This window comes from Procambarus clarkii, chromosome 78 (assembly GCF_040958095.1).
Source record: "Procambarus clarkii isolate CNS0578487 chromosome 78, FALCON_Pclarkii_2.0, whole genome shotgun sequence".
Taxonomy (NCBI): domain Eukaryota; kingdom Metazoa; phylum Arthropoda; class Malacostraca; order Decapoda; family Cambaridae; genus Procambarus; species Procambarus clarkii.
This window is the reverse complement of record NC_091227.1, coordinates 11,564,084-11,588,338: the sequence shown is the minus strand read 5'-3', so window position 1 is coordinate 11,588,338 and position 24,255 is coordinate 11,564,084. Positions and strand designations below refer to the sequence as shown.

The window sequence follows — 24,255 nt, the reverse complement described above, 5'->3', positions numbered from 1 at the left end:
GCCCCGAGGCCTCTGTTTGGGGTTCCCGGAGCTTAGCGGGGAAACCCACCAGAGTGCTTGGCCTGTTTGCCCTGGCTTGTGCCTTTGGGCCTTTTGGGCTGGGGTTTTATTTATTTATTTATGTATGAGAGTACAGAGCATTGAAGTTTTACATTCTTGTAAAGCCACGAGCACGCATATCGTTTCTGGCAGATCCTTAATCTAACATATAATTTTAAGAAGGTAATTTCTAGCAAAAATAAAAAAAAATACATGTACATTGTAAGAAAGTATATAAATACATTGTAAGAAAGTATAAAAGTACATTGTAAGTATAAAAAATACATTGAATAAGAAATTTGACAAAAAAGTAGGTACATAAAAGTAAATTTAAGGGTTATCCACAAGTACATTTTAGCATAATTTGAGGATTATTGCAAGATATAATGTAGCAAACTATGTGTATAATATGATATAAGATAACAGCAATGATTACAATGGTCTTTTGGCCTGTGCCTTTTTTCATCAACTTCGAGGTCAACTCCGGAGCTCACAGTTCCGGCGATGGCGCTGAAACCAATCGTATTGGTGTTTGTCTTTCCATTGGAGACTTTCGGCGCCGTGTAGAGGGGGGGAAGGGGGACCTGCTACTTGGTTAACAGCTTCTCCTCCATATCAACCTACCCTGGCTTTGTGCCCTGGAGAGGCCACTCCAGACCGACAACCAGAGCGCAACTCCGTAGTCTCCTGAGACTGATGGATGCCTACTACTACAATGGTAAAGTAGTATGGCATAGGTATGTATACTGGAGGAATTGGGTAGCACTAGATACAGTGAGAGTTTCAAGCACTAGGTAAGAAATTTTATTTGCTTTTTTTTATTTTGATTTTTCATCCCATCTTTCCCATCTGCTTTGGTATTCTCACATTTCTTGGCACGATTTAAGCACCCTTGCATCTGGCGCGTCTCCTTTTGGCTGGTGTGTGTGTTGCTGCGGTTTTCGTGGTTTGTTTTGGCGGTCATTTTCCTTTACCGAGGGCGCTTCCACGCCCAGCCACCAGGGCGGCGCTGTATCTGGTTTGTGTACATGTGGCTACAGGCGTGTGCGCTCGCTATTTTGGGCGCGTTTTCCGCTTCCGTCTTGCAATATTCCTCCTCCCATTGCCTTATCTCTGGGTTGGGTTCTATCTGCTCTGTTAGGGACATGGAGATATGGGGTTTGCTTTGATTTTCTGCTTTCCTGCTGAGATGTTGTTGGTTGTTAGGATGAGGTTGTACTTCTCTCCAGGGGAGCCGGTCGGCCGAGCGGACAGCACACTGGACTTGTGATCCTGTGGTCCTGGGTTCGATCCCAGGCGCCGGCGAGAAACAATGGGCAGAGTTTCTTTCACCCTATGCCCCTGTTACCTAGCAGTAAAATAGGTACCTGGGTGTTAGTCAGCTGTCACGGGCTGCTTCCTGGGGGTGGAGACCTGGTCGAGGACCGGGCCGCGGGGACACTAAAAAGCCCCGTAATCATCTCAAGATAACTTCTCGCTGTGCTTCTCTTGTTGTGCTTGTGGGGTTCACGTTTTGGTTCTTTGAACCTGAATCTTCCTCGTGTTTTCCGTTTGTGGTCTTCATCTCAGCTCTGCCTCCTACATTCCCTTTCATTCCTCCATTGACCCTAAGCGAGTTCTCTTTTAGTTCGTGGTCTCCTGTTGGTGCTCAATTGCCCCTGGTGTCCCTTCGTGGGGTTCTGCTTGCTTTGAGTCGTCCTTTTTTTCTACTCAGTCTTGTCTGCAATGGCATATACGCCTTTCTTCTTCCCTTCCTCTGAAAGTCTGGGATTTTGGGGTTCTTTTCTCCCCCTTGGTGTGCGTTGTTTGGTTTCCAGTCCATTCCTCGGGACACCATTTCTGCTGTGCGTTCTTGGGTCTGTCCTTTGTTACACTGCAGCTGCTGCTCGACTTTATGTTTAGTTCTTTCTTTGTGGTGTCCTACCCTGTCTGTTTCCCTGGGTACTTTTGGGTGATGGTCTTGTCCCTGGTGACTTGGAAGAAGTCCAGTTTAGTTCTGTCCCAGATTCGGACTTGGCTGGGTCTTGTCTGGGAATCTCAAACAGCGTCCATGTTTCTCCTTCCTGCGGCATTGTTCCGACGGTGGTCCCGCCTTCGGCTGTTCATGAGAGGGTCACGGATTACTCGGCGGTTGTTCGAGCAGGTGTGCGGGAGTTTGACCTATGCTGTGCTGGTTTACTCGTTGGGTCGGGTTTGGCTTCGTCGCCCGTTCTGGTTCCTTCGGGGCCGTCCCTTCCGCCACTCTCGTGATCGCAGGGTTCGTCACCAGGGGCTCTTGCGTCGGTTGCTGCATCTCTGGCTTCCTCTTTGGGTTTTTCGGGGTTCTCTGCCTTGGCGTCTTCCGGAACCCTCGCTCGTAGTGTTCACAGACGCCTCAGCTCTCGGCTGGGGCTTTGTGACCAGTGGTCACCAAACAGGCCAGGAGCAGTGGACTCAGTCACTCCGTCGGGTTCACAGCACGGTGCGGGAGTTTGCAGCTGTGTGGCTTTTGCTGCAGCGGATTCGGCTCGCTTGAGTCTTTACATTCTGGCTCCATTCAGACTGCGCCCCTGTGGTTCATTGCCTGAACTGCGGGGGGTATCTTCGGTCCTTGGCTCTTTGGGGCTGGTCATCTTGAGTAGCTTTTCTGCTGAGTTCTCGAGGATTAGCTCTCCGTGCTGTTCACATTAGGGGTGTGTCCAACGCACTGGCGGATGGCCTGTCTCGGTTCATTCCCTTGTCCACTGAATGGACGGTCGATGCCGATTCCTTCAGTTTTTTGCGTTGGCGTGGTTGAGGCGTCTTCTAAAATATGTGGCGCCTTCCCCCGACTCCGAAGCCGTCGCGGTAGACACTTTTAGGCAGGACTTGTAGAGGTTAGGTTCCCAGTACTACTTCCCCCCGGTCCGGCTATTGCTTTGGGTTCTGGCTCGGCTGGGGTCCTATCAAGGGAGGGTCCTCCTTGTGGCCCTATGGTTGACGGCCCAGCCTTGGTTTCAGACGCTGCTTACAAGGTGTCTGAACCCGGGCGTGTCCGCGGCTCCCACCTCTGTCAGCAGTTTGGGCCGGTGAGGTACCTAGCTCGTTCGATCTACTCTTCCGCTCTTCGCGTCTGGTATATGTGATGCATGTGTATCACCACTTGTATGGTGATCAGGCAATTTCTCTCATGGTGTCCCACCTGTGGTCTCCTTCTTGGCGACAGTATAAAGTCTCCTGGCATTTTCGCCACTTCCTTTCTTTTCGTAGGTTGACTTACGTTTCTGTTCGTGTTATGTCATTTCTTTCTTGGTTCTTTCAGGATCGACATCCTGGCAAATTCAGAGGTTTTTGTTTCAATTTGGCCAGCCTCTGAACTGGCGGTCTAGTGGCCGGCTCGGTGGGGCCAGCGTGAGCGAGCGGCGCGTCAGGTTGGTGAAGATTTGCTGTTACCTTGTTTTTCTTAGGGGGAGTTCGTGGGCTCGGTTTGGTCTTGCATTGGGCTGCAATTTTCTACCAGTTGGGGTCTGTTTTGGGGCGCCTACCTTTCTGGGTGCCTAACCCAGGTCGATGGCAGACATGAATATACTCTCAAAGAGCAGAGTTTTCATAGGCCATTGCTCCCTTTGCCTCTGAGGGAACCAGATTCTGGCTCGTTCCTGGTAGGCATAAAACTCCATATGGCTGAACCCCCCTGATATAGCTAATATCAGTCTGATAGCTCCAGAGAGCTTCCGAGGTTCACCCAGAAAATGGCCTTTCATTACATTCAACGCTGGTTTTATCACCCGAGTAAATGGCAATGTATACGTTGATAATCTTCAAATTTTACTACAATGTACATATTAATTTTCTTCACATTTTCTTACAATGTACCTGTTAATATTCTTCACATTTTGCTACAATTTACCTACTTAAAATTATTTGTTAGTTTAAGGACCTGCCCGAAACGCTATGCATGTTAGTGACTTTGCAAAAATGTAAAAACATCAATGCTATGTACTCTCAAACTCAATGTACCTTCTTGTATAATATATAAATAAATAAATAAAAATAAATAAATGATAACACATTATATATATATATATATATATATATATATATATATATATATATATATATATATATATATATATATATATATATAATATATATATATATATATATATATATATATATATATATATATATATATATATATATATATATATATATGAACTCATCACCATAATCAGGACATGTTACTACACACTGCACTATACCCAAATATAGCATCATACAATATGGAGCAAAGCACCATACAAGACGGAGCACAGTATCATACAATATTGAACATAATACTTTACAATATTGAGCGTAACATTATACAATACAGAGCATAGCATCATACAATTCGAAGCATAACACAATACAATATGAAGCATAACACAATACAATATGAAGCATAACACAATACAATAAAAGTATGACACCATACTATATGGAGCATAGAATCATGTTATCATTTTGCTCGAAACGCTGTAAGTATTAGTGGTTTAGGCATAGTATGTACTAGCTCTGTCTAGAAATCCAACATTATGTTTGTAACTCATATTGTATGTATGTACTTTTACCTGAATAAACATTATTATTATTATTATTATTATTATAAAAAATAAACCATAACAGTGTACAATACTGAGCATAACACCATAATATGCAGAGCATAACACCATTCAACGTGGAACGTAACACCGCACATTATGGAGCATGACACTATACAATACGGAACATGACAAAAAGACGAAGCATAACACCATACACTAAGGAGCATAACACCTTACAGCATGGAACAAAAAGCCATACAATACCGAGCATAACACCATACCACACTGAGGATGTCACCAGACAATACAGAGCACCATACAATGCAGAGCATGTCGTTTACTTCGCCTTAAATGACCCGGTCACCTGTCTTGGGGTTGCAGAGTGAGATGACCTTCTCCGGCGCTCCTTTCACGAAGACCTCGAGGAGCGCGTTGTTCCTGGTCATGGTCACTACCGTCATGCGTTGCTCCCGTGACTCAAACGGGAAGGTCTTGAGGATAGCTACTTCGTGCTGACTCAAGTCAACACCTTCCTGAGCCTTGGGCTGCACTAGCACTGGTGTCACCATGCCATATTCGGGGTTCACCACACACACTGATTCATGCAGCACCTACCGTCACGAGAAATTGCTTTACGATGGCTCTTACTAGAGCACACATTAAAAACTTTCGTATTTTGACGCTGAGAATGCATGAATCATTAATGCACCAACCTACTTATCGCTAATTAGGTAAACATATCATAAATCTCCGCCAGCGATACACACACACCTCTGTCTTCGAACCTGATAGTGCTCATATAAATACATTTAATCTACTCAATATCCACTCAGCTTGGTCCGCCAAGAGGAAAACCTCCTCATATTCATGCTTCTCTGATGAGACTGGACTGTTTGTTGCTGAATCATTTGAGCTCTCGGGTTGAACTGTCCCACATCTAGCTAGTTACCCCCCTCCTTCCCCCCCCCCCCTACCTTCTCTGCTACTGTGAGACTAAAACTGTTGTGGTGCTGTGTTATTACTGTATTTACCCTTGTGTCTGGCAGTTCTCAGATCTATGGTAAAGTGGGAAGTGAAGGTGATATTGAGACCTTACAAAGAGATCTACAGGAACTCCACAAATGGTCAGATAATTGGCAAATGCTTTTTAATTTCGATAAATGCAAGACCTTGCATGTGGGGCACAACAATCCACGTCACAACTACTAAATTGACACCACTACCTTACAAGAGATAGATGAAGGAAAGGACCTTGGAGTCAGAATCCATCATTCACTACAAGTTGTACAACAAGTGGGAGCGGAAGTAAAAAAAAAAAAAACAAGCGAACCAGACCTTGGGAATAATCAAGCGTACCTTTACCTTCAAGGAAAAGAAAGTAGTCATTCAATTGTACAAGTCTCTGGTACGCCCCCATCTGGATTATTGCATCCAAGCATGAAGACCTCATCTTCAGAAAGACAGATGCTCTGGAGAAAATGCAACACCGGGGAACAAAAATCATTCCAGAACTTAGTCATCTCTCGCATCAGGAACGGTTGAGGGCCACCGGGCTAACACCACTGCAGGCCAGGCATGACAGGGCGGATCTCATCAAAACCTCTAAAATACGGAACAACTTGGATGTCAATCTGGACAATTTCTTCTAAAGGTCATATAACACGAACGAGGAGCACGGGCTCAAGCTCAACAAACCACAATGTAGGGCAGAAAACAGGAGATGCATTTTCACCCATAGGGTTGTAAACCCCGTGGAACTACCTACCCGACGAAGCCGTAAACACCAAAACTCTGCTGGGGTTTAAAATACAGCTAGAAACGATCATCAGGGAAAATGGGGGGACCTTTGACAAGCCGCCGGCTTCCTGTCCTCATCGAGGCCACTAGTATTCGTGGCTCAGGTAAATTCAGGTAAATAGTCTGTTGATTCCTCCCACCTACACAGTCACATATACGCTACAGATTGCTCCCATCTACACAGACACATGTACTCTAACCATTGCTTCCCTCTACCGCGTAAGGGAAGATAAATTCCAAATAAAGATATTCTATCTTACTAAATTAACTGCACTGCTCTAAACTTCTCTGAAATTAATATAAATCAAATTATTTTGAAAGTAAATTTTCAATGTCAATAAACACCTAATAATCATAGAATTAGTAACTGTTCAGTGTTTTCAATACTTAAGCTGGAAACATTTTCTATTTAGTAACTCAACTTTTCTCACATTTCATTATAGCAAAGTCTGTACGTTTTCCCAACACAGGATAACATAAAAAACTGAACAAATAAGGTCAATTAGATATCAAGTGCACTTCCATCCGGCAACTTGCTCTTCTTCCCTACGCAAAACTTTCATCGTTGAGTGTTATACTATTTTCCTCTAGTCAAGCCGAGTCAAAACAAATTCTAATGACCCTTTTACAGCTAGATTCTAGGGGACAACCATCCATATAAATGGAGGTCAATAACCTTACACAGTGAGATGAGCACCTCACGAGCACACACCCCACAACCTGTGTGTGTGGAGTCTCAGTGGATGCGGAACATGCATGCCATCTTGCAACACGTATCACATGTCCTTAAAACTAAAACAGATGTGAGAAAAGCCTGGGAATTAAGATGGAAACGTTTAGTTTATACATTTCCACCCGGCATCCTCAACTCATTCTCACATTAACTTACAACTAACATCTATACAGAAGTTGAATCAGAATCGGGATGTAAGACTTTCACTGTCACTGCACAATTTCCTAAAGTCCCTGAGTCTTGTGGTTATATGTAGACACACTGTCAAGTGGCAAATGCAGCTGGCGAAGGCAATATTCCGTGCAAGACGACGGGTCACACTTGTAGGGTTGACAAGGTGACAAAAACCATTAGGAGTCTTCTCATCACTCCTAACAGGGGACAAGCGTAGAGCAACAATAGATGACTTCGTGGTGGAATAACAACAAGCAGGGTACATAGTATTAACAGAGCTATGTGACCACACATCTTGGATTTTCCTCAAAAGTCTGCATGCAACAAATGTTCACAGGCTTTGTTGACAAAGGTGCTGCCACAGCTCTGGCAATCAGTGGTGGAAAGCGATACAACCACCCAACCGCAGTGGCCGGCAGGGCAGCCAGGTGAGGGTCCTCTCCACTTAGCTGAGATAGCAGAGTGGTGGCTGGATACATGGTCAGGTACATCAACTGAGGCCAGGCAGGCGTGAAACACCTCATGGTAGGTGTAAGGCACAGAGCACATGTAGGGACGGCATCGACTAGTGGGGACAGACAGCTTCAAAAGTTGTGGCCAGACAGCAAATGCTATGTAGAAACTGAAACAACCTGGGTAGAACAGCAGAGAAGTAGCAGTGGACGATATCTTGACAGTTGTAGCCAGACAGCTATAACAGGTGTAGGCAGACAGTTCCAAATGGTGGGGGCAGACAGCTCAACAGGTATAGGCAGACAGCCGCCACAGGTGTAGGCAGAGCTGGTACAGGAACAGGTGTAGGCACAGTTGGCTCAGGAACAGGTGTGGGCAGACAGCATAACAGGTGTGGGCACAGCTGGCTCAGGAACAAGTGTGGACAGACGGCTTAACAGGTGTAGGCTTGGGTGGTATCCCAAGCAGGGTCAAACGGGGCCAAAGTCCCCCCCAAGTCAACCGCTCCCCCGCTCCGGGGACCTGCACATTAGGACTGGGACCGAGCCGTCCTCCAAACCCTCCACCTCAAAAGAAAAGGCAGAAGCTGCCAGAAAAGCTGGATCGAAGGGGGCCCACTGGTCAGACCCAAAAGCACCAGCTGGAGGAATGGGCTCGAATGCCTCCCTCGTCACATCGGAAGGGACATCCCTCCAAAACTGTCTCACCACCAACTAAACCACACCCCGACTCCGAAACGTGTGAGGGTTTCGGAGCTGGACGAAGGGAGGAGTAGGGAGAAACCGGACGAACAACAGCAGGAGAAGGACCTGGGGGCACGGACTAAATAAAGGTCGAAGCAACTAACACCCCCAAGTCCGGGTCCCTATAACCAAAACAGGGCATCCGAGTGAGCAACCAACCTAGCGCGCTGCAACAACCTATAATGTGCATGCAACGCCGAAGCTGCCTGCACCCGAAGATCAATATCAGTGGACTGGGTGATCTGGAGAACAAGCAAGCAACACCACTTGCAGGACTCTGGGTCGAAGGTGTCATCAATCCAACAGGCAGCATGACGGAGGCAAAACAGGTGATTGTCACCCTGAGATAAGGGGACAGAGCAACCTTCAAACTCGCACGAATTGAGATGGGACCCAGGGGACGCTTCCATCGGACCACTGAGCTCCAGTGGGGTTTTCCCAGGGCCCTTATACGCTATGCTAAGGGAAGCTCAGGCAAAGTACTGCTAACCAGCACCCGAAATTACTAAGCAAACAACTAATAGCTGAACCCCCGGGATGTGTACACACACGGGGACCTAGTGGAGGACCACCAAGAATACAATATATACAAGTGGCAACAACACAAAGAGCAGACCCTCCACCAGGCAGAAAACGAAAACAAAAGAAAAACTCCATACGAGTACAACGTACCCAGGTGGAACAGAGCCGGCGGCAATATCAGGTGAAGAACAGCTGCACAGTACCAGTGACAAAGCTACCTCCTACCCAGAGATAAACAGTGATGCATGGAACACCCCAGCTGACCCCAAGGGCGGGCAATCACCGAGCAGCAAAAGACCACAGTGGAAGCAGCCCTCAACCGATTTGTGGATGGTAACCCCAAGCCACAAGAGAAGTACTTACAAGGCAAATAGGGAAGATAACCCTAGACGCATGCAGCCCAAGTACAGTGGAAACTACTCCTGGCTCGCACACCACCACTAAGACAGGACCACACCACAAGGCACAGCACTGAAAGGATTCGGAGCCAGAGTCGCATAACACACCAGGTCACACATCAGCCGGGAACTGAAGGTGTGGATAGCCTGCACGGGGGTCTGGGGATCCCCCATCCCCCTTCCGGGGAGGGGGGAGCTGTGAAGACGGTTGTAACGTCATGCTCGTTTTTCGTTTGGGGAGTTTTGTCCAACAGTTCGGCTTTCAGTAGTAATATTTTAACCAGATAGGGTTTGTTTTGGGACACCTACCTTTCTGGGTGCCTGACCCGGTCCATGGCAGACATAAAATGCTTCCAACCACATCGGGGTTTCTATAGGCTATTGTTCCTCGTGCCTTTCTGAGGGGACTAGGTTCTGGCTCGTGGTCCCTGGTAGGCCTAGAACTCCATTCGCTTTTACTGATGCCAGGGTTTAATACATTCATGTCATCCTGGATAGCTCTGGGGAGCCAAAGGGACTCCCCCAGAAAAGCTAACCAAACCACTGGAATAATCATGCGTACCTTTGACTTTAAGAAAAGGTAGGTAGTAATTCAAGTGTATAAATCTATGGTGCGGCCCCATTTGGATTACTGCATCCAAGCATGGAGACCCATCTGCAGAACATAGCTGCGCTGTAGAAAGTGCAACACCGGACAATAAAAATAATTCCAGAGCTAAATCATCTCTCGTTTCATGAATGGTTAAGGGCCACAGGGCTAACACTGCAAACCAGGAATGACAGAGCAGATCTCATTGAAACTTTTACAATTCTGAACAATTTGGTGAATGTTGATCCGGAAAATTTCTTCATAAGGTCAAATGTAACACAAACAAGGAGCAATGGATTCAAGCTCGACAAGCCACAATGTAGGACTGAGAACAGGCGGTGCTTTTTCACCAACAGGGTTATAAACCCATGGAATTGCCAACCCATCAAAGCTATAAATGTCAAGACTTGAATTTCAAAATCCAACTGAAAAAAAAAATTATCAAGGCAAATAGGGGACCTTTGACAAGCCATCGGCTTCCTGTCGTTGTCGAGGCCATTAGTGTTAGTGGCATTCTGGTAAATTCAGGTAAAGTCTCATATTCACAGTCATTGGATTCTCATGCACAATCTGCATAATTTTAACTCCTTCCAATATAGTAATCTCACTTTAAGACACAAATTTAGTGCTACAATATACTGTAAAGCCAAGAAGCTGGATTTTAAATGGTAACATACCCAGCCAGTTCCTGTAAAAATTTTGACATCAAGGGGGTACCCGGTGAGCCTTCCATTGATGACGAGGAGGGAGTGGCAGGAGACCAGAGCCTTGGTGAGGTGCTGGTCTGGCGGCAGAGTCTTGAGGTCCTCCACCGGAGCACCAAATTCACCCCTAACACATGGCACCACCCCAGCCAGCGCTAGGTCATCCTCAGTCAGTGTTCCTGTCTGTGTATGAACCACATGATTAATTATAAGGACTACAATCCAATATTATATGAACTTAACTTCCTTATCAAGCTTCCATGTGGATCAGTATCAAAAGCTTTACTAAATCCACTAGAATGGCTATATAATACAGCAGCCTTCACCATTGTCTTCTATAAACATGTTTGAAAAGAACATGTTTATAGGAAAGAAAAGACCTTTAATTACCAAACCTACTAGAATTACTGAAACGACTGCCTCTACTCTTGACCACATTTGGACTAACATAACCTTTCTACTTATTTCAGGGATAATCACTGATAGGACCATAGACAAAACATTTCTTCTAACCAACATTAATAAACCACCTCTGGATACAATGATATGCTTTAGGCTGCACAATGAAACTTCTATAAGCAACTGTATTGCGGCTGCTGCTAATATCATCTGGGAGTCTGACATAGGTAACATAGTGAACATCAACCTTGTAGTACAAACATTTCTTCAGAAAACTCTGAGCCTTTATAATACCCACTGTCCAATGCTAACTAAACAAGTCACAATTAAAGGTTAAATAATCCACGGCTTAATAAGATAGCACACCATTGTGCTATCCAGATAGCACAATGGTGTGCTATCTGCCTGTGACACTGATATTAAATTCAATAGTTTCTTCCCATCTATTGGCACCTCCCTTGCAAATGATATCCCATCCTCCCAAACTAATGTTAAGGACTACCTTACAGGAAACTATCCAGAGTTTCTGTCGAAGTTTTTAAAATCAGGAATAGGAGTAAACAATAATTCGAAATTTTTTGTTTTTGTTTTTATATCAGATGAATCAGCCAAAAGTTGTAAAGTCTTGCCAGTAAATTACAGTGCTGAATCTCATGATCATTTTACTTGGTTAAAACACAATAAAATAAAATACAATTAAACAACCCCCTAACTGGTCCCTCTAGGCCAGAGGTGTTGCCCACCCCTGACCGTAGGGGGGGGGGGGGCCTTGTACATCAGGTTTACTATCCCAATAATTTGAATTAAATAAATGTACAAATTTAAAAATGCATTGCAAATCACTTTAATTATTTTAAATGTTTTATTATGATCGCACTGTGGGAAGCTATTCTTAGAAACACTATCAAATGTACACAGACTACTGAACTAAGTGCCTTTCGGACATTATTGGTATTGGGTCCATTATGTATTTCCACTTTGCGATTCACTTTTTTTTTTGCAAAACACACAATATATTCATGGTGTTTATAATAGTCACATCTATATGGATTTGTTTAAGGTTATCAGCTTTAAGTAGTTTTTCATGCATGTGTAAGCAAGTAACTCTAACCTTATCGAAGCAAACGACGTCAATGGACCCGGCAAGAGAGATGTAGTTGGAGGAGAGAGAGAAGATGCCTTGCTGCTTGAGTCTGTGTTGTGCCCACACGTTGATGGCTGTGATGGTAGCGGGCAGGATGGGCGGAACCACGAAGGTAATCAAGTCCAGCGAGTTTAAGAGGACTTCGTCCCATGAAGCCTGTAAGAGCAGACACTTATAATTCCCGAGTACCAGACAACATGGCGTCTCCACTTCATATTTAATGGCAATGATAAGTGTCAAACTAAACATGTATGAAGCAAGATTGTTTAATTAATGAATGTTTAATATATTGATCAGACCACAAACTAGAAAATGAAGGGACGACGACGTTTCGGTCCGTCCTGAACCATTCTCAAGTCAATTGTGAATCGACTTGAGAATGATTGTGAATCGACACAATCGACTTGAGAATGGTCCAGGACGGACCGAAACGTCGTCTTCCCTTCATTTTGTAGTGTGTTGTCTGGTCAACATATTTCAGCCACGTTATTGTGACTCATCATCTGAATATCATTCTAATTTGCTTATTATGCACACTCATGCAGCAGGCAGGGTGAGAAGGTTGCAGTCACGTGCAAGCAGTATCTACACTAGGTAAACTTAGGATACTTGCTTAAGAATGTTTAAATTGTATTAGTTTAATGATTAGACAATATTGGAACATTTATGATAAGATTCTAAATAGTGATAAGATTCTGTTCTAAAGATGACTTTTTTCACATTATATCACATAGTAATGTTGGGTGTATGAAGAGTTTTGCTGGTACTGTTTAAGATTAGTAATATCTATGCAACACTGATATTGTTAGCTGATAAATATTTCACTACTTGCATGGCAGTATGATGATATATGAAAGAGCTAGAGCAAATTTTACCTTGTCCCGAATCTATGAAGGTTTGTTGGAGTTCTTGGTTACATTTTGGGCTGCTTTTAGGAATCAATTAACAGACTTTTAACTGTTGTCACAGATTGAATACAGTTATACTAGAAACACCTCCTTTACTCCCAGCAGGTCTTATATACCACCCATGGTCTGCACTCCAATACACGTCACTCCCGCTCATTTGGCCCCTGTGCCCACTAAGGTCCTACCATCACACATGTATCTCCCTTTTAACCATAAGAGAGAGAGTCATAAAGAGGGATACAGACCTGAACTGAGATCCAGATAAAGAAGCTCCAGGTCATGGCGGCTACACCAAGCACCAGGAATACTACCAATAGCTTCAGGAAGTCTTTGTAGAAGTGAAAATCAATGGGCTTCGGAAAGAGGATGGATCGGACCAGCTCTCCGCGGGTTGTGTAGAAACCTGAGGAGAAAGGATAATTTTTTGGCGTGGTTAGTTGGTTTGCCTAAGTGATTTAATTGCAGAGTATAAAGCACTAAGAATGATACTGAAATGCACCAGGATGAGAATAAGTTTTATTATTTGTAGATGACGTTTATAAATATAAAAACATGGGAGTGGTGAGGTCTGTGAAGTGAGGGAGTGTTAAGGTCAGGGAAATGATGGTGAGTCGAAGTCTGTGAAGGAACTGGAACTGGATGGGTAGGAACTGGTATAGTGTTATATTAGTTGGGGGTCATCAGTCACAGAGTTCTTTCACCTACCAGGGACCACGAGCTAGAACCTGGCCTCCCTCAGAGAGGCGTAGGGAGCAATGGCCTATGAACACTTTACATTTATAGTACATCATACTTACCATCAACCAGGGAAGGCACTCTGGAAGGTAGGTGAAACAAAACAGACCACAGTCTGGTGAAAAATGCGACATACATCCTAAAATGAGCAAAAGAATTCCCCCAGAAAGAAAACAAACAAGCAACACTTCATTCAACTAGCCCCTCTGAGGGGAAAGGGGAAGCTGGGTCAGGTGAGCCCGGCTACCAACCAGCCGGTTCATGAACGATGAAAACGGCCGACCGGAGGGAAGGAGGGGGTTAAGGAGCCTCAGGGGCACACCCAGAAACGCGTTTCATTACATGTAATGCTGTTTTTTTGTGTGAAGCCTCGTCGACTCCCTGAGGCATACTACCCAAAGAAAAAACAGGAACTTACCCGGGAGGCGGCAGCACCGCAGGTCTCAATGTGAGGAAGAGACAGATGGGCGCAACAGGTGCCCCAAAGCAGCAAAAAGCCGCAGAGGGCCCGGGACAATCACGAAATACCTGGTGACCAGGACCCTGTTCGACCTCCAAAACCCTAACGCCCGAATATCGTCTCAAGACATATTGTCAAAGACAGCTGCAAGAGCAGCAAATTTCCTAACATCATGGGCACGAGGGTAGATACCACGCTCGCTAGACTTAATGACACTGCGGACAACCTGAGACACAAGCCCTGGAATAAGGAACCATTGGAAACAGAATCAACCCAGAGCGTGTCCACCGACACAGAATTAGTGGCCTGTAGGTTGTGATGTAAAGCCGCCACCAAACCAACCCGTCCTCTTAAAAATAACGTCACTTTTGGCTCGTGTGCGCGCTATGGCCAAATTTGGACGTAATTTGAAATGAAATCGACTCACAAAAGTGACGTTCTGTTCCGTTTTCTATTTGAGTCGTCCGGCGTATGCGCAGAGGTTATGAGAGCACACTTTAAATTAACGTTTTTCATAACGTTTTGAAACTTTATGAGAATTTCCTGCCCACCTAACCTATCAGAGGACCCTTAACTTACTGTTGTTGAAAAAAAAATCCCAAATTTATTTTCATTTTTTTTTTCATTTTCAAATTACGTCCAAATTCGGCCATACTGGCAAACGGCCAAAAGCGACGTTCTTTTTAAGAGGACAGATTGACCAAACACAGCACATGATGCATCCCCCTCTTAAGCAACCAAGCATCCACAACCAACCGACCCCAAAACTATCCTCAGGACCAAAGGAACAGAATCCCCGGCGCCGGAGAAGAGCAAGAAGCTCCCCAATCCAACCCCAAGAGGCCAGAATCAACAAAAACAAGGCTTTCCAAAAGCAATCACGAACCGAAGGGCCAACCACAAAACAAGGAGAAGAAAGACAGGAAAGAACCAGGTCCAAAGACCAAGAAGGCTCAGGCGGCGCATGAACAAGCCGGAGATGAAAAAACACAAGCGACAGCTTGCGGAATGGAGCAGAAGTGATATCCACTCTGAACGCAAGCTGAAGCAGCTCTACCAACGTCGCACGATAAGAAACGACAGTATTCGATACCACCATAAGAAAAGTGAAGAGAGAATGGGCAAAACAACCCTGTCTAACACCAACGAAACCTGACGAAGAGAAAGGAAATGGCGGAAAGCCCACCAAAAAAAATTCATACTGTCACTGAGAAGAAGATCGTTGGTGGTATACCATCAAAGAAGCCACCTGATCACCATAGAAATAGTGATACACACGCGTCAGAAAAACCAGACGCATAGAACGGAGGTGTAAGTCGAACCAACGAGGTACCTCACCAGCCGACCTGCTGAAAAAAGCAGAGCCACGGATCGGGCTCGGGTTCGGACACCGAGCAAGCAGCGCCTGAAACCAGGCCTGGGCCGGCCACCATTGAGTCAGGAGAACTCTTCACCATTAGCACTCCAGCCGAGCCAGAACCTGAAGCAACAGCTGTACCGGGGGGAAGAGGTACAGGAACCTGAACCTCGACCAGTCCTGCCGAAAAGTATCTACCGCGAGAGCCTCGCAGACGGGAAACAGCGTCACATAAAATGGGAGACGTACCTGGACCATACCGACGCGAAGAGGTCGACCTCCGGGCGCCCAAACATCCGACAAAGCCAAAGGAAGGAAACGGCATTGACCACCCACTCCGTTGAAAGAGGAATGAAGCGAGAAAGCCCATCTGCCAGGATATTGAACACACCCTGAACGTGAACGGCACTGAAAGCTAAACCCCGAGAACTCAACAGAAGACCTACCTGATGTGACCAGACCCAAAGAACCATGGACCGAAGAGACCCACCCCTTTGAGAAAATGAACTATGGGGAGCAGTCCAAATGGAACCATATCACCAAGCCCTGAGGGAGCTATGAAAAAGGGTAAAAGTACAGCACCTGGTGAAGATGGCGTCACCTACGACATACTCGATGCACTGTGTGAAGTGTCTGGGAATCCACTACTCCACCTGTTTAACAAGTCATTCCTAAGTGGAGTGTTGCCCACACAATGGAAACACGCAATAATTGTTCCCATACCGAAGCCTAATGACCCTTGTAATTACAGACCTATCAGTCTCGTGTCATGCACTTGCAAGATGCTTGAAAGGATCATCCTAAATCGACTGTTGCACAAAATAGGCAGGTTAGAGGAGGGGATCAATGGATTTGTTAAAGGACGGAGCACAGCAAATTGTATAGTTAATTACTTGGCTAATGACATGACTAGGTACTCTGTATTTGTTGACATCAAAGGAGCCTTCGACAAAGCACAGGGGATTGCGATCCTGGACGAGCTTGCATGCATAGGTGTCAAGCGGAGACTCATGAAATGGGTTGAAGACTACCTCACAGGAAGGAAAGCCAAGGTTTGCTTCAATGGAGCAGTCTCCAGAACAATGAATATGGAACTCGGGACCCCCCAAGGCGGAGTCTTAAGCCCTACACTATTCAATGTACTTATGAACGCCATTGCAAATATTGATTTTCCGGAAGGAACACAAGGCATACACCCATCACAAGCGGAGAGCAAATGAAGAACTGCAAATTAATGGTGTAACACTTGAATGGGTTGACCACTATCGGTACCTTGGCGTCACTGTCGGCTCTAACAAGGGAAAGAAAGAGGAACTCAATCAACTCATAGGAACATGCAAAAGTTGACTCAGGGCACTGAAAGCTATGACCTGGAATGGACATGGAGCCTCTATTGCCGTGCTTAAAATGATGTACACAGCCTTTGTGCGCTCCGTCATAGACTATGCCGCACCAGTTTGTGCACCTACTCCCAAAGCGATATGAAAAGGCTTGAAAGCATTCAAAATGAAGCCATGGCAATCATTCTTGGAGTTCCAAGGACTGCCAAAACGTCTAATCTACGAGAGGAGTTGTCCCTTCCCAGTGTTTAAAGCAGAATTCAGGAGCTGAATGCTAAGCTTGCAATTAGAATAGTCAGAGATCCCCATTATAATGATATTGCTAAGAAAAAACTGAGCTCTGTGCTACTTTCAGGGGGGAAACAGGAGAAGCAAAAAATGGCATCACAGATCAGTCTGCTTCTTCGAAGAGCTTCACCTGCTTGAGCAAGCCCGTGAGCTCCGGCCTGTAGAGAGGTTACCTCCCTGGGAGGATGACTCGTGCAAGATCATCATCAATGAAATGGCAACGAAAAAATCCAACATGATATCACAAGAAATGAGGCACAAGTATCTCGAGGAAATTTATAAAGAAGCCGGAGATGAACTAGTTCAAATGTACACTGACGGGTCATCTAATCCTGTCAATGGCAGGGCTGGTGCAGCATACACGGAAATCAAGGATAATACTTTCCAGCGCAGAAATGAAGAAAAAGCACGTATTGAGAACTATGCCTCTTCAACGCAAGCTAACTGCCATTGTTATGGCGTTAAGGTTTCTTGAACGGAACACTAATGGTGCAGTGATTTGCACCGATTTAAAAGCAGCACTGCAAAGCCTAAGTAAAAATCGGGCAGAAAATCTTGCAATAGTCGCTGAAATTAAGAGAGCTGTGAGAGTACTTACCAATCAGGGAAGAGTCATCAAGTTTCTGTGGATCCCCTCCCATGTTGGAATATGTGGGAATGAACGAGCAGATGTGCTGGCTGCTGAAGGTGCTGAAGGAGACCATATTGAATACTTCATACCCAAGACTCTACTACAAATTAGAGGTATTATCAGGCAACATCACCGTGACAAGGTAACTGAGGAAAGGAGGATAGAAGCACAAACCAGTGAAGCTATACGATGGTACAACATGGTTGCAGCTGTCAGTCCCAGTCATTATGGCCGAAGAGGAGGAGGACGAGAGAGAGAATCAGTAATAGCGAGAATCCGTCTTGGATACAAATATCCTTGGAGATATGGAATGGAAACAACAGTTGGTCAGCGAAGTTGCAGAGTCTGTGGTGAGAGTGATGGACACCGCCTTGACCACTATCTACGTGAATGTGAACACCTGAGAGACATTAGAAATATGTGTAGAATAATAAACCCCACATTGTTTGAGTTAGGAAAACACTATTTGTCAAATATTGATACTGTTCTTAAAAGATTTCCCCATTTTGCACCCGCAAGATAACGTAAGCTTTTAAGGGTTGATAGATGTTAATAATCTTGTTTGAGGAGCTGTTCACTAGAGACAGTTAAGCAAGTCCCAGCTGTGTCTGGGTACAAGTGACAGGATGAACAACCCAGCGGGTTTTCTTCCTATTGGAGAGTGTTGTACATGCTTCTATGGCGGTGTGTCCACTCACAAGATGAGTGGCGCTGCCCAATAAACTCGCCCCTCGGGGCAAAATTTAAAATTTTAATTTATTTCAGTCTCACATTTGTTTCTTTTTTGGTGTTTTGATGTAATATTATTCAAAAGTGTGTAATTTGTGGAATTTATATAATTAAATGTGTGGAATATCGCTATACTCAAAATTATTGAGCTCACATATGGTGACACTTATATTATATTCTAAGATCAATCAAAAGTGTTTTATCAAAGATCGTGCATTGAGAGTTTATATACACAGACCAAGAACAACGTCAGCCTAGCGGCCAACATTTAGTGTAGCATAGGCTGCCCCAAATACATTTTTACATAAATATTTCAGTGTCTGTGAGTGGTTTTATATCTAGTTTTTTGCAGTATAATCAGTAAATTTTTCCATAGTGTGTAATTTGTGGAATTTATATAGTTACATGTGTGTGTGGAACATCGTTATGCTCAAAATTATGGAACTCATATATGATAACACGTATACAGTATTATAGTCAAAGATCAGTCAAACATTGTTTTTGTTGTTATTACACAATATACACATATATATAACTATCTACATTTTTGTGTACAATAATGAACCACAAACATCATGTGTTGATAGTTTATATACACAGAACAAGAATCCAAGGTCAGTGTAGCGGCCTACAGCTGAGTGCGGCAGGGGGTCTTATGGGTGGAATATCGCTATTCTAAAAAAATATGGGGTCAAAAGTGACACGAATATTATATTCTTAGATCAACCAAGCAGTGTTCTTGATGTTATTACACTATATACTCATCTTAAATATGACTATCAACATTTATATGCACCATAACATACTAATAAGCAGTTCTGGTGGGTATGGTCATGAACCAAAACACAGCATGGAGCCACATGATACGAGCACACGATGCCAGCAGACATGTTGCAAGACAATGCCTATATTTTACATATTTACCTATGACACCTACAAAACTATTGTTATTACCACATTCCTATAACAAAAATCCCGAATATGAATCCATTTCCACAAGGTTACATTGTAAAGGAACATGAGGTTGTTTCATAACGCGTAGATGAAGGAAACAATAGCTGGGTGCTGAGTCTCTCTACCTCATGCTGTGAATATCATAACTAACATTGTGTTCTATGAACGTTGTACATAGTATTAATCACAGTCAGGATCCTCTGTGACACTATCAATGCAAAATAATTATAGTTACCTATTTATTCATTATTACTAAGTGGTGCTGTGGCCCTAGCTGTGCAGCGGTGCTGTGAGCTGCTCCTGCATGCACCAGCCTTGATCGCTCTATTAGTACTGAGGCTCACACAGACAGTACGGATGCTGACGATATACTTTTTCAAGATGGCATCTGTTTATTGGAGTACTGAGGCACAGGATGAGATCCCCGTGTAGCTGCTGGAGTTTTGAATCGCTCCCTGTACCTAACAACGCCACATAGTGCTCTGTGCACCCACAAGCGGGCACCTTAAGGCGCTCTGCGCAATGCAGTGACTAAGCAGGTAATCAAGTCCTCATAGGTCTTCGTCGTGTGTGGTGGCTCTGGCACTCACAAGTTAGCTAGGACACTATAAACTGCTGTACCAAATGAAACTAAGAGTACCGACTGCTTGTTCGCATAACATTTAATCCCATGGTACTCAAAATTAGCTTCTAACAGGCTCAACCACAGATCTGGTGAGATTTTAGTACCATCAAATGGTTAGTTCCCTTGTGATGAGGGATGAAGCAGCCATGACTACGGGTTGAACTTAAGTCACCGTTGTTCTTCAGGGTTCGTAGATTCTTCAGCCCGTCCATATGACGTACTCTGTTTCCCTGATGCTCCTCACCTCGTCTTGCAGGGATGCTGGGCTCCCTATCCGTTATCCCCGTTGCCACTTTTATAATTAGCCAGGAAGGGAAACGCACTTCTAGACCACATGGCATTTATTTACATCAGACAATGACGTCACAGCGATTATAGGCTACATGACTTACTATTTACAATACTTTTAAAACAAAAGAGCATCTGCTCGAAACATTATGCACCTAAGTAGTATTAATCCTACAAAATACCTAAATCCTATTACGGGCTCACTATAGCCAATGCTACATGAACATTTCGTTCTGAGTAGCTAAATCTAAAACAACAACAACCTTAATCCTAACATACACTGATGAGCCACTTGTACTGTTCATCCACCTGCACTAATGACTCACCTCTCCTGATGACCCAACTGTACCAATGACCCACCTGTACTGATAACTAATGCTGGTAGGTGAGTGGCCCCCCGCACCTGTAGTACATGAGTACCACTGTAGAGGAGGTGGTGGCGGTGTTCCTCCCCGTTGAAGACTGTGTCACACTCTCGCTGGACACCAACCTACAGGACGTAATACACTCATCACACTGAACTTCAATGCAAGATTCAATATAATACAATAACATTTATATGTCAAAAATACAATTGATACAAACAATACAATTGATACAAAAAATACAATAAAATACAAAATACAATACTGCCCGAAACGCTTTGCGTAATAGTGGCTTTAGGCATTGTATGTACTAGCTCTATCTATAAAGCCAACAAACTTTGTAAAATCTCTTTATGTATGTACCTTTACCTAAATAAAAATTATTATTATTATTATTATTATAATTAAAGTAATTGTACAATAAAGAATATATTTAATTGAAGATACAGTACATAAAATCATATATTATATATATTTTGAACTGTATATGTAAATATATTACTAAAAAACTCTTTTGACCCGACCAGGATTCAAACGAGCGCCGTGTGGGATCACCCAGTAGTGTACAGGGTACTAACCACTACATCAATGATCGTCTACAATAGACAATCATTGGTGAAGAGGTTACAGTAGCCTGTATGCCAAGGGGAAATTGAAATTGTAATTGCCAAGGGGAGATCCTGGGTAATCACCAAAGTTATATTTGAGACAAGAATTTGATGAAAAACTGTACCCAAAGTGAACCATTAGTGTCGACGATGGCTGCTTAGTTGTGGAGCTTAGGTGTATGTTTGGCTGGGCGTCATTGGTTTGAATTCTGGCCAGGTCTTGATATGTGTGTGTATATATATATATGTCGTACCTAGTAGCCAGAACGCACTTCTCAGCCTACTATGCAAGGCCCGATTTGCCTAATAGGCCGAGTGATTTTCTTTATTTTCAATAAATTGTTTCCAATTAGTATATTTGAGTTATTATTATAATATTATATTAAGAACATAAATTATTTACTTAGTTGTGTTAGTTTAGGTTAGGTTAAGATAGGTTAGGTAGGGTTGGTTAGGTTCGGTCATATATCTACGTTAGTTTTAACTCAAATTAACAAAAATTAACTCATATATAGTGAAATGGATAGCTTTATCATTTCATAAGAAAAAAATTAGAAAAATATATAAGTTCAAGAAAACTTGGCTTATTAGGCAAATCGGGTCTTGCATAGTAGATCGAGTATTGCGTTCTGGCTACTAGGTACAATATACATATATATATATATATATATATATATATATATATATATATATATATATATATATATATATATATATATATATATATATATATATATATATATGTCGTACCTAGTAGCCAGAACGCACTTCTCGGCCTAGTATGCAAGGCCCGATTTTCCTAATAAGCCAAGTTTCCCTGAATTAATATATTTTCTCTATTTTTTTTCTTATGAAATGATAAAGCTACCCATTTCATTATGTATGAGGTCAATTTTCTTTTATTGGAATTAAAATTAACGTAGATATATGACCAAATCTAACCAACCCTACCTAACCTAACCTAACCTATCTTTATATGTTAGGTTTGGTTAGGTAGCCGAAAAAGTTAGGTTAGGTTAGGTAGTCGAAAAGCAATTAATTCATGAAAACTTGGCTTATTAGGCAAATCGGGCCTTGCATAGTAAGCTGAGAAGTGCGTTCTGGCTACTAGGTACGACATTATATATATATATATATATATATATATATATATATATATATATATATATATATATATATATATATATATATATATATATATATATATATATATATATATACACAGTCCTCCCAACCATTCCCCCACCCTTCCCCGCCCCTTCATCCTCCATACCATTCCCCATTCCCTTGTCCTCCCCACATTCTCAATTCCCCCCTGTCCCCTCATTCCCACCATCCCTGATTTCCCTGCCCCCTCGTCATCCCCACCATCCCTCACTCCCGTCCCCTCATCCTCTCCACCATTCTTCACTTCCTCGTCCGATGTTTTACAAATGATCTGATGTTTCCATAAAAAAATTTGGAACATCAAATGATCTGATGTTCCCATCACTGAAATATAAGAAAAACAGTTAAAAAACTAAATGAAAACAATGAAAAAAATAAAAAAAAAGAATTATACTCACGAAATATACGGTATGGTAAACAACACAGCTCAATTCCAACGCAATGTCACACAAAATAATTAAATCAAAATGAAAATAAATCGAAATCTATGAAAAATTAATTTATCAATGCAATCGGAAACATTGAAATACAATCGTAACATATTTAGTATAGTGTATGTTGCTCTTATGTGCAACAGATGGCGCTGTTTAAAAAAAACATATTTTTACCTGATACAGGTGTGGCAGCTATATATTAGTTATATAAAAAAACACACGCGTATTCGAATGAAACGTTATGTCAAAATTTCAGAGCAATCGGTGAAGAACTTTCGGTGATTACAGTGTGTGATGCTCTTATGTTCAACAGATGGCGCTATTTTTCAAAAAAACATGTTTTTTTCCTGTCACAGGTGTGGCATGCATATAATATAGTAGGTATATAAAAACACGCATCTATTTGAATGCAACACACAACCCACCGCTCCTGTGCCAGGTAAGTCCATTACGGGCTCACCATAGCCCGTGCTACTTGCCCTGCTCCTGTGCCAGGTAAGTTACGGGCTCACCATAGCCCGTGCTTCTTAGAACTTGTTCCAACTAGCTGAATGTATAACAACAACAACATCGAATGCAACGTTGTGTCAAAATTTCAAAGCAAAGTAAAGAGGTTTCGATGATTTCCCTCCCACGAAAAACACATGAAAAACACAGTTTAAAAAAAAACATGTTTTTTCCCCTTCACAGATGTGACATCTATATAATATGTATATATAAACTCGCTCAGATACAAATGAAACGTTGTGTGAAAATTTCAAAGCAATCGGTGAAAAACTTTCGGAGATTAAAGATTTTGAACAAATGAACATTTACAATTTTATTTATATACTAGCAGTACCCGGCCACGCTTTGCTGTGGCTCAGCAACACATGTGCATTGCTGAGCAACAGCAACCCTCCCCCTGTCTCCCAGTCCTACCCACCATTCCCGTCTCCCACGTCCCTTCGTCCTCCCAACCATTCCTCACTCCACCCGTCCCCTCGTCCTCCCAACCATTCCCCACTCCTCCATACCCTCGTCCTCCCAACCATTCCCCACTCCTCCATACCCTCGTCCTCCTCACTATTTCCTCCCTCCCCCATCCCTATGTCTTCCCCACCATCCCCTCGTCCTCCTAACCATTC

At 43.3% G+C, this 24,255-nt stretch overlaps 1 protein-coding gene across 4 annotated transcripts in view; it reads right to left on the bottom strand.

Annotated features, from left to right (window-relative positions):
- The window catches only part of LOC123745939 (polyamine-transporting ATPase 13A3), a 193,840-nt gene that overhangs the window by 109,704 nt on the left and 59,881 nt on the right, over positions 1–24,255 (bottom strand). For all 4 annotated transcript variants that reach the window (XM_069314070.1, XM_069314068.1, XM_069314071.1 and 1 more), the window contains exons 9-13: positions 20,915–21,044; positions 13,393–13,550; positions 12,207–12,395; positions 10,670–10,879; positions 4,948–5,194 (exon numbers count right to left, since the gene is read on the bottom strand). In XM_069314070.1, the coding sequence (XP_069170171.1) occupies positions 4,948–5,194; positions 10,670–10,879; positions 12,207–12,395; positions 13,393–13,550; positions 20,915–21,044 (934 nt within the window). The remainder of the gene's footprint in view (positions 1–4,947; positions 5,195–10,669; positions 10,880–12,206; positions 12,396–13,392; positions 13,551–20,914; positions 21,045–24,255) is intronic.